The sequence below is a fragment of the Phalaenopsis equestris genome, unplaced genomic scaffold, assembly GCF_001263595.1.
Source record: "Phalaenopsis equestris unplaced genomic scaffold, ASM126359v1 Scaffold000606, whole genome shotgun sequence".
Taxonomy (NCBI): domain Eukaryota; kingdom Viridiplantae; phylum Streptophyta; class Magnoliopsida; order Asparagales; family Orchidaceae; genus Phalaenopsis; species Phalaenopsis equestris.
The window spans coordinates 1,151,732-1,164,062 of NW_018165046.1; the positions used below are offsets into that span (position 1 = coordinate 1,151,732).

Below are 12,331 nucleotides of genomic sequence, written 5' to 3' on the forward strand. Positions count from 1 at the left end.
AAGAGAAGTTATATATATAATTTTATTTTTCTAATCATTCTAAGTACAATTCACTTGCTTCAATTTAATATAAAATTCGAAGTAATATCATTATTTAGTTATCTGGTGATAGAATATTTATAAGCATGATGGTATGTCTGAATGAGTGTCCATTCGGCACGACATATATGTCGTGGTGCGGCGTGTGGGAAAGTCATTTGAAATTCGAACCACAGGTTCGATCCCATGACCCGTGTTTCTTCAAGATTATGTTTGCAGCCCTACCGTCAAATCTCTCCCGATTGTTGTTGTTTCCTCTCTCGAGCCGATTTCCCCTCTTTCTTCTCTCACAATTTTTGCCCTAAACTCACATAGGATCTATTGATTCTCTTCAATATGTGGCTAATGTTTAGTTCCTTTCTTTTCTCCTCTCCCTCTCCCCTCTGTTCTTCGGTGTAGTTTAGATCATTGGTTGGTGGTTGTTGTGGTGAGCTTGCCTTTCTCGATACCTATCACTCACCCGCTATTCTTCGGCTAGGTTTGAATCATTGGCTTTGTGTTGTCCCCATAGTATTCTCTACTACCTTTTATTGAGGCATTTTGATTTATGGTTTAAATTTTTTTTGTTATTTGCTATACTGTAATATTTTTGGTTTCTTGTGCTATGATGTTAGAATTTAGGATTTCCCTGGGTTATCTGTGCTGGTGATGTTGGAATTTGAGATTTTGGTTCAATGTGCTTTATCTAGTTTGTTTGTTCCATTGGATTTAGAGGGCTGGTTTGTGTTGTTGGATTTTACAATTTTATTGGGATCACTATTATACTCTCAATTTGATTGTTTTTCTTCCATGTTCGTTGTTAGATTGATGGATTTGGATGGCTATGATGTGATGTTGGTTGTTGCCCAAATTTTTATGGTCGTGGTGATTGCATGAAGAATTAATTAAAATACAGGTTATGTTGTAATGCTATGCTGCCCTTTTTAGTGGCGGTGTTGACAGTGGTGGTTTCCCAAAATGATGGATTGGGATGTGTCAGTGTGGATGTGATGGTGTGTGGTGTTGTAGGGTGGTGGTGTGGTGTTGATGTGGTGGTGTTTGTTGTAGATGTGGTGATGTGTCGATGCGGATGTGTCAGTGTGTAGTATGGAGGTGGGGTTGTAGGGTGGTTGTGTAGTGTGGTGTGGTGGTGTGTGTTGTGGATTAGGTGATGTGTGCGCGTAGACAAGTTGGTGTGTGGCGTGAAGGTGTTGTTGTAGGGTGGTGGTGTGTGTTGTGGAGGTGGTGATGTGTGTGCATGGACGAGTTAGTGTGTTGTATGAAGGTGTTGTTATATCGGTGGTGTGCGGTATGGAGGTGGTGTGGTGTGGATGTGGTGGTGTGTGTTGTGGAGGTGGTGATGTGTCGGTGTTGATGTGGCGGTGTGTGGTATGGAGGCGATGTTGTAAATTGGTGGTGTGGTGTGAATGTGGTGGCGTGCGATATGGAGGTGGTGATGTGTCAGTGTGTGGTATGGAGGTAGTGTTGTAGAGTGATGGTGCGGTTTGGTGTGGTGTGGATGTGATGGTGTGTGTTGTAAAGGTGGTGGTGTCACGTGTGTGGATGCAACATTGTGTAGCATGGAGGTGGCGTTGTCAAGGGGGTGGTGTGGATGTGGTGGTTTGTGCCGTGGTGATGGTAGTGTGTTACGTGTGTGGATGTGTCGGTGTGTGGTATGGAGTTGGTGTTGTTGAGTGGTAGTGTGGTGTAGATGTTTGTGGTGTGTGGCGTGGAGGTGGTGTGCATGTTATTTAGGGTTTAAGGTGGTGATGATATTATGACATTACTATTTCTCTTTGAGTTATGGTAAATATTTTTATGACAATTATTTATGTTGATTAGTTATTTTTATAATAGTGATATAATAGCTAAGACAAAAGAAGCTGGTTCATCTGTTATGTGGGATAAATATACAAAAAACATATTTTACAACATTTGCTATAAGGAGTTTGAATTAGGAATTAGGGTAATGACCTATTTCAACAATGAGGGCAGACAAAATATTATTAAAAAACTCATCGAAAGTACAAGCAGGGAGTACAATATGATGCAATTAAAAAATAAATGGCATCAACAAAAAAATTATTGAAAATTTTGAAAAGAATGAAAGTGAGATCCACGGACTTAGGTTGGGATCCAATAAAGCGAAAAATTGATGCTTTTGAGGAATGATGAATTGAGATATTGGAGGTGAGCATTTATGAAACATCCAATGTATTTTATGAAATTTTCAATTTTTTCATATGCATCAACATATCCTATGACTTTGTAGGTGGTGTCGCCTGTGAAAAAATTTAAATACAGCGGCATCGATTATGAGCTGGAAGAGAAGTTAGACCGTATGTCTTGTGGTGTCGTGGCAATGAACAATAATGCATGTGCCCCTAGTGATGTAGGGTTTGGTGGCATTGTTGAAAACTTGGATGTTAAACAAACAAATGATTCCAATGAAGGCCCTAACCTGAACTTCAATGAAGTTTAATCCACCAGTTGATCAAAGCATCCTAAGGTTGAGAAAAAGAAAAAAGAAGATGTTTCTTTTATTTGAAGCCGAATTTCATAGTTTTTGGTTTCATGCACTAGTGACACTAGCTCATCACAAGCAAAATCCACAAAGCAGGTTATGTAAATTATGGAGACAACTCCATAAATTTATGAGGGCGTGTCATCGTATTTGTTCTCGATGAAGTTGCTTAAAAACGCATTCCAAAGATATTTTTTTATGCGAGAACCCCTGACCTTACGGTGCATTATTTACATTATTTTCACGTGAACAGTGAAACTTGAGGGACACTTGAGTTTCATTTTATTCTAGTTGAGCATTTTATATTTTCTTTTTGATGTGCCACTGTTTATGCTGCTTTGAATTTTTATTTTTTCATTGAGACATTGTTAATGCTTATTTGCATATTTAATTTTCATCGTTATGTTTTGTACTTATTTCTCCAATTTTATCTACATGTGTTGTTTGTTTGTATAATTATACGATTTTAGTTAAATCAGTGATTCTTATGTGTAAGATACATTGATGCAAATATATAAAAACATAGAAAGAGTTGAAACTGCAGTGTATTTAATCTATGAGTATTATAACTCAAATATAACACACTCTCCTTACATGACATCTTCATATATTGATGACAAGTGGGTTGGGAAGTTGCTTAGAAATCATTCAATAGTATGCAATAATATGTTCTGTATGACACAATCCACATTCATCAATCTCTTAGAGGAACTATATAGGAATCATAAACTTCATGACTCATCTAGAATGACTTCACGAAATGTGTTAACAATAACCCTCTACATATTATCACAAACGAGACAATCATGCTAAATATTGTATTTTTTTGTTGGTTTTGGAGATCTATGATGAGACATTCGAGCTTAAAGGTTCTTCTGGATCACCTATATATTGTTAGTGGTTCTTGTCGTATCTGAAATCCCAAATGAAGACAATATAGTTTCTCTCCTTTTTCAGTGCTATGTTTTAAGGTTCTTCTAAACGACATTTTTTGGTGATATACACGTCCAACACACACATGCTCAATATTATGTGGGCCAAACGCAACAAAGAACCTTTTTTTAGTGATAGATTCATTAGTTTATATACTGAGTTCTCAGAGACCTCGCAACTTCATAGAACTTTAATTGATTACTTCGATTATTAATTTTTGTTAACGTCACATCTATGGGCATTTGCTTTGTGTTTCTGAGTATTCGGGAAAGATTAGCTCCAGGATTTCAGGTACATCCAGAGCATTGTACTCCTAGTCTACTATTCTGGACTACAATGTTCCCTACCTACTTTGCACAACCACATAACTGCGGGAGATAATTTTATAAGTGTCTAGGGAGAATAACAAAAAACTGGAAGAACAAACAACTGTGACTTCATTAGATGGGTGGATGAGTTGGAGGATTTCACCGCCGAGAGTGATCATACGCGTAGAGTTTTCGTAGATGGCGACTTATCTTGTGACACACACCAACTACATTTCAAAAATAAAATTATTATATTATTAATTATTGTTTTAATAGTTTATTTTTAAGTTTTGATTATCGTGTTACTCACTGTTTAATGAGGTGTCTATTTTTTTTGTAATGTTATAATTAAAAATTGGCTTTCATGTATGGAATGTAATGACAAGATCAATTCTATTATAAACAACACAATAGTACAGTGACGTAAATGTCATTTATTCAGAAAAAACTGTAACACAAATGTTTTAAAACTAAAAAAAACAAACAAACATCCAGTTTCTTCGTAAATGCTTCTACGCAACAACTTTCTATTACAACTGTTATGCAACAGCTTTTAAATAAACTACAACTGCTTAGAAACAAACCCTAAGTTAAATTCATTAAAGATCATCACAATTCATTAGTTGTACTTGATAACTAAGTTTAACCTTACCTAAACAATGTTCAAGTATGTACGAATTAGATCCATATTGAGTTTTGATTATGAATTAGTTCAAATAAAGTCCAGTCACTTCTAATTTCAAATAAATATTCCATAATAAAAATAATATCATTTTGGCCTAAAATGAACTTTCAAACATATTTATATGAGAATATATGCAAAGTGCTTATTAGATTAATGATAAGAATTATGGGCCATATACAGTAAACTTTCTCTAATTATAACTCAAATAAGTTTTTTTTATGATTCAATGCATATTTTAGTTGTGTTTTTATTTTCTAGTTGATTGAATTTAATTTAATAAATAAAAAAAGTTTTAACATTGTTTTTTGCGTTGTGTGGTGGGCTGTCGTGCATTTCTGTCGTTTGGGGCGCAATTTGGATCACGACGGCCACACTGTTTAGCAAAACACAGGCCGCAGGGTTGATCCTGCGACCCATGTTTATTCTTGTATTTTTTACCTGGTGTCGCTCGTTCTGACTGCGTGTTTGTCTTCTGCACTTTCTTTTCTCGCTGAGCTTTAGCTTCCCCCGCCCTAACTCATCTTGTCGGACACCATCTCCTTCCGGTATCCCCTCTCCCTATATTTTTTTGAGACATTTTCATTTCTCATGGATTTGGCTGTGTTTTTTTGGTTTGTTGCTTCTATCTGGTGATGGTGCTCTAGTTTGATGTTGTGGATTTTTCTGTAATTTTCTTCTTTCGTGCTCGTGTTTTGCAAAACTTATGCTTACAAAAGCATATTTTTCAATCACACACACAATCTATGAAGTGAGGAAGTGAAATAGATAGCCTCAAACAATTACTGATACCTTATGGGGCAAATAATAAGAAATTATCGAGAAAAATGGTAACATTTCATCTTTTCCATCATTTTTATGCACGTTGCTAGAAAACATATGTAGAATTTCATGTTTTTTAATGAAATCCAGTAGTAATACCAATTTAAGCATTCTTATGACTAGAAAAAACATGTTTTTTAATCACACACACTTTGAAGTGAGGCAAAAAAACATATAGTCTTAGACAATTATTGTGAAAGCATATCATGTAGCTACTGATATCCCTTAGACATATAATGAGAAATTATAGTAAGAAAGGACAATGTATCATCTTTGTCGTCATTTTTATTCTCACTGCTAGGAAAAATATGTAGAATTTCATACTTTGTTACTGAAATTCAGTAGGAATATCACTTGGAGCATTCTTTTGACAAGAAAACATATTTTTTAATCACATACACACTCTGAAGTGAGGCAGGGAAATAGATAGCCTCAAAATATGACTGTGAAACCATATAAAACATAGGTACTGATGCCTTTTGGAGCATATAATGAGAAAATATTGGTAGAAATGTTAGCGTATCATCTTTGCCATCACGTTTATGCTCACTGCTAAGAAACATATGTAGAATTTCATGCTTTATTACTGAAATTCAGAACTAATACCACTTTAAGCGCTCTTAGGACAAGAAAAACATATTTTTCAACCACACACATTCTGAAGCGAGGTAGGGAAATCGATAGCCTCAAACAATTACTGTGAAAGCATATCATGCATAGCTACTGATACCCCTTGGGCATATAGTGAGAAATTATTCTAAGAAAAGACAACATATCATTTTTGCCATCATTTTTATGCTCATTGTTAGGAAACATACATGAAATTTCATGTTTTGTTACTGAAATTCAGTAGTGATACCACTTGAACATTCTTATGACAAGAAAAACATATTTTTCAATCATACACACTCTCTAAATTGAGGTAGGGAAATAGATAACTATAAAATTTAACCGTGAAAGTATATCATGCATAGTTACTGATACCTCTTGGGGCATATAATGAGGAAATATTGGGAGAAAGGGCAACATATCATATTTGCCATCATGTTTATGCTCGTTGTTAAGAAGCATATGTATAATTTCATCCTTTGTTACTGAATTCAAGACTAATAATATTCAGGACACTCTTAGGACAAGAAAAACATATTTTTCAATCACACACATAATCTATGAAGTGATTCATTGAAATAGACAACCTCATATAATTACTGCGAAAATATATCGTGAATAATTATCGATACCCTATGGGGCATATAATGAGAAATTATTGGGAGAAAGATCATTATTATATTAATTGTAATTTTAACAATTCTATTATGAACAACATTACTAAACATTGACAAAATGATGATTTGTCCAAAAGCTGCTGCCACACAATTGTTTTTAAACAGCTAAAACAAACAACTAGTCAGCTTCTCAGTAGTAGCTTCCTGTGATAGTTAAATTACGACTGATAAGCTGATAAGCAACAACTGTCCCAAACAGACTCTAAAAGTCTATTTTTGACAGTTTTCTTGAAATGTTGTATTATAGTTTGCTATCATAACTCAAATTGAGGAACTGCATTTTTACTGCATTTATAAAATTTATACAACGAAAAGGTAATTTTGGCAACTAAATTAGTTGAAGTGATTAAGTTACTATATACTTTTTTAAATGAAAAAATCATAATTTTCACATTAATTTTCTAAAAAGTTATTTTCCTCACAAAAGTTTTACAACAACATCTACAAAAAACTGCAACAATCCCAAACGCTAAATATTATTAATTCTAAACAAAACGAGTATAAACATCATTGACTCAAATTTTAAAAATATATTAGTAGAAATTTAATTAAGTTTTTTTACTATTAAATTCTTAAATAAATATATGAACATTAAAATTAAAATTTTGTCACAATATCATATATATATTTTTTTTCGTTTGAGGATGTGTATTTGATATATATATTTATAGATATTTTAATATTTATAACTTAATTTTGAGAACTAAATATATAAAAGCATGATGGACGTTAAAAACATCAATAATAAAATTTTTTTTTAAAAACATATATAAAACTGGTTTTTCACCATATTCATTTTTACATATCCGAAAATCTGGGGCGCCTATAAAATGCGGATCCGGCGTAACGTTCGAAGTCTTTAGCTGTTTACCAACGAAACGTAAGATCTTTTGAGATCTTTCAGCTTCTGCTCAACATGGATGCCCTAGATTCGGTGGTCGATCCCCTCCGGGAATTCGCGAAGGACAGCGTCCGACTCGTCAAGCGATGCCATAAACCGGACCGGAAAGGTGAGCTCCGATCAAGCCTTCTTGCATGAGTTGTAGTTTTTGTTACCGGAGCCGCGCATCCATTCGTTCCTTCGCTACTATTTTCCGCTTAATTTGATCTATTTTTATGGAAGTTGATGGATCTGGAATGCAGAATTCACTAAGGTAGCTGTGCGGACTGCGATTGGATTTGTGGTGATGGGATTTGTCGGCTTCTTTGTTAAGCTTATATTCATACCGATCAACAACATCATCGTCGGTGCAACCTAGGTATTCACTGGTACAGACTTGGATGAAGGTTCTTCAATGTTTGAAGCTAGTTTTTTTTCTTTATAGATCTTGTATCGTTGACGGGATAATTTGATTTCAGCATAAGATCGATATTAATTATTGTCTTGTTTTCCCTATTATGAGCTCTTTGATTCTCTTTATGCTGATTGTTGCTGTATGAAACGGTTTGATGAGATCATAAGCATCTCTTTTCTACATTAGCAAATCCTCCAATTCAGAAAACCCGCATCTTCTCTGATCGTGATTATGGTCGAAGCAAGTAGCTTTTACTGTTGTTGATTGCTTGGCTTTTTTGTCATATCGTGCGGCTGTGTGATTCAATAGCCATGAGATTGGCGCAGTTGTTGTTGATGATTACTATGCTTTTTATCACCTTGAGTCATTCCTGTATTTTGGGCTTCAGTGCATGACATACATTTCTTCAAAATATTTGTTGGGAAATCAATACATAGAATGGTTTGGATTGTGATAATCTGCTCTTGACCAAGCATTAATTTTGGCGTAGACTATGCTTCTTTAGGCAATTTGAAAGAATTGAACTAGTATTTGATTATTTAGTTCAATTGAATCAAGGTCCAACAAGCTAGAATATTGTGCTAGTCCTTGCAATAGATTTGATGCACCACATTGAGCTTATGATTAGAAAATTGCTCGAATCAAGCCCTAAATGATTTGAATTGACTGAATCGAAATTTTCCAATTAAATTAGCATGCACCTCTTCTTTTGATATTAAGCAGAGGTTTAGTCTTGAGTGCCAAATTTGAGGGTATTGCAAGTTGTTATTCATGTTGGTTTTGTTATTGTGCTATCCATTATGGGATCACATAACTTCTCAGAGCCATTACACATTTGACACTCTATTGTTTTGTGAAATGTTCATGTTAAAACACTTTTATTTGGGAGAGGAATTAATATGTGAAATAATGGTGGGACATTCTTACCTATTTTTACTTGGGATTTGTTTGTTTCAATGCTTTTTGCGATCTTTGTTATGTTATCTATGGTAAAAAGTATTTGGTTTGATTTTATCTCTTACATTGAAATATTTTGCACAATATTTGTTGTTAAGGTTGTGGTAATTTTAGTAGTGGCCAAAGTGGATGCTGTAAATATTACCCAATCTCAATGGTTTTAATAAGGAAGAAAAAATAATGATTTTAACTACTATTAATTTTTGTAAATTGCATTTTATTTTTGTGAGTAGGATGATATTAAACCAGACACATTATATTTGGAGGATAACATTGTTATTTGATATTTTTATCTAAATAATAATATTATTGAAATAATATTGAACCAAACATACCATTTGTCCTTTCTATGGTGATAAATATTTTTGAAATTATTCTGGTTGACATGTTTGTCAAACCACCATTGTGCTCATTATGGTATACACGAACAACGAGCCAAATTGACAGCCCTAGTGATAGTTGTTGTTGGCCTCTTGTACTAGTATTCAAATCACCTAACTAGCATATCATTGGTGATAGACTGATAGTTGTTGTTGGCCTCTTGTACTAGCCTCATTCAGGGCAACCTGAAGTGGTCGGTACAAGCATAGGTGTTGAGAAATTAGGGCGCAGAAAAACAGAAATCGACACAAAACCAGTAGAACACAGAGATTTGACGAGATTCGGCAAAGATGTCTGCTTCATCGGGAGCAGAGCAACAAATTTTACTATTTCAGAGGAGTCAAATACATACCCATAGAGTTACGTCATATATATATATATATATATATATAATCCATTAATAAAATTACTAACACGCCCTCGCTCCCCCAACCCACTTATCTCCAAGAGACACACATCTTCACTCAAATAGACTCCAAATTTGGTAAGAGACACACATCTTCACTCAAATAGACTCCAAATTTGGTATATGAGCTATACCTAACAAATCTCCACCTTGGCGAATATTCAGCCTGTTAGGAGAAATACATCATGTAGTTTCTTACACCGAAGTGTGTTGGACAATCATGTCGTCTAACAATTACAAACATTCAACAAGTTCGAGCAATGCAAGAATTTATTGATAATATCTGACTTGGTCAACATATCTGCTGCAATTTCATCATATGATTCAACAGAATGAACTTCACTTACAACTGCACTCCCCAACAGTTTATAGGTATTACCTGCAGTGATTTTTCCTTTCATCACAGTCAGTGTATCTTTAACAATTCTGATGGTTTCTCTATTCTCATCTGCCTTAAGTATAAAACAATTTCTGTGTAAAATGCCCAAGGAAATTAACTTCTTCTTCAAATCTGGAATATGAATTACATCACGTAATATTCTGACAGTGTCATCATACATCTAAATTCCGACTTTGTCAGTACCAACAATATTATAACATCTATCATCACCTAAATAGACTGAACCAGAATCAGATAACTTGTATGAAGTAAACCATTCTCTGTTAGGTGTTATGTGATAAGAGCATTCTGAATTAAGAATCTATGCATCATTCAACTAAGTTGTTGTAACTGAAAGTGCTTCACCATCACAGTAATCTGTAATGCACTCTGCACCATATTCATGGACTTGGAAGATACATCATGTTTCTCATCAAACTGCTTCTCGAGCTTTGAATAATCTCTCTTCATATGTCCCGACTCCTTGCACTTGTAGCAATGAATCATCTTTCTGCCTTTAGGCTTTGACATGGAATTTCGCATTCCAAAACTCTCATTCTCCCCCTTCCTTCCACAATCCTGATTACCCTTAGCATATAAATAATTACAATTAGAGCATTCCTCTGTATTCTGCTTTTGCTGGTTTTGAGCCAATAATGTTGCAGTAATCTCATCAATTTTGATTGTTTTTTTCTCATATATAAAAGTAATCACCAGATGTTCATAGGAGGAAGACAACAAACACAACAGAATCATTGCTCGGTCTCCATCCTCAATACTTACATCAAGCCGTGTCAGATTTGTGATTATTTGATTGAAGACATTCAAATGCTATGTCAAATCAGTGTTTGCCTGCATCTTTAGCCCATACAGTCTTTGCTTCAGATACAGTTTATTTGTTAGAGATTTGGACATAAACTGAGATTCTAATTTATTCCATACTTCTCCTGGAGATTTCAGATTCATACCATGATACATAATCTCATCTGTCAGACATAAACGTATGATACATGTCGCACGTAGTTGCAATTCTTTCCAATATTCATCTTCCATATTATCAAGTTTCGTAGCTCGCAAAGCCTTCAAAATTTTTTTTTATGCCAACAAATCTTTCACCCTTATTTGCCACAATCCGAAGTTCCCAGTTCCATCGAACTTCATTATCTCAAATTTTGCAGAAGACATTGCTATTTGAAATTAATCCTGCAACAAAATTTTCTTGTTCGCACAAAAAAAATTCGGCCGAACTACTGCGAACACCTTGTCTGAAGCCCTTTTATGTTCTCTTGAACGCCTCAACCAAACTCCAACTGTCACAACTCCTACAAATTTCTGTTGTGCAACTGCTGCACAAATTTGTGAATTCCGCTGTTCGAACTCTTCGACACCGGAGGGATTAGCGACAGTATTCGCGGGTTTCACAATTTCAGATGAGTTCAATACATACCCATAGAGTTACATATCATATATATAGATAAAACTCACAAATAAAGTTTCTAACACACCCTCACTCCCCCAATCCATTTATCTCCAAGAGACATGCCTCTTCACTCCAAGAGATTCCAAATTCTGGTATATGAGCTATACCTAACAATATGATCATCTGATCGTAATATGTTTAAACTAGCGCGTGATCTCCATTATCTATTACTAATAACAATAAATGATCTTTTATTTGAACATTGAAAACTTCAATTCATTTGTCAAGTTATTCTCATGATTACTAAGGCTTATGGGAAATTTTGGATCAATTATCTTTCATTAACTTCTCCTGATCATTCTGTAATATCCTTAAATTTGGTGTATTTATAAATTCTGAAAAGCAATGATGGAATCACATGGGGTTGTGATTGAAGCCTTGAGATGCGATCACAATTCGAGTTATTTGGGAAACTTAATGGATCGAGGCATAGTGGGAAAGACTGTCATGGGATCAGGCGTGCCCTAATTGTGATCCTAGACGTCAGCGACCATTCAGGATCGAGCATGCCATAGTAACATGAAGTAATAATGATCAAGAAAATAGACTATCTGGAAAAGAAATTGGAGGAAGAAGTGGGATAACTTTAATCCAAGATAGAGAAAATATTTTCCGTCATCGATAGCCGGTTCAAAAGCTTGGAGGAGATGCTAAGGAAACTTATTGAGATACAATCCATGACCCGTCGGTAGTTTAGTTTGCAAAACCTACCCTAGGGAAGATCAGATATTCACCGGCTTAATCGAAAGAGAAATAGATCAGACAATAGGAATATGAGGAGGGAATCATACACCATCAAGAACCTTCTCTCAGGGCTCCGATGTGGGGTGAATTAGAGATTTCCGATGGAGGGGGGGGGG

The 12,331-nt window shown here is 34.9% G+C and overlaps 1 protein-coding gene across 1 annotated transcript; it reads left to right on the forward strand.

Annotated features, from left to right (window-relative positions):
* Window positions 1-7,398: 7,398 nt before the first annotated feature.
* Window positions 7,399-8,053, forward strand: LOC110029840 (protein transport protein Sec61 subunit gamma-1). Its single transcript, XM_020732300.1, has 2 exons — window positions 7,399-7,583; window positions 7,717-8,053. The coding sequence occupies exons 1-2, from the start codon at window positions 7,490-7,492 to the stop codon at window positions 7,830-7,832; spliced, it is 210 nt and encodes a 69-aa protein (XP_020587959.1). The 5' UTR covers window positions 7,399-7,489; the 3' UTR covers window positions 7,833-8,053.
* Window positions 8,054-12,331: the final 4,278 nt, after the last annotated feature.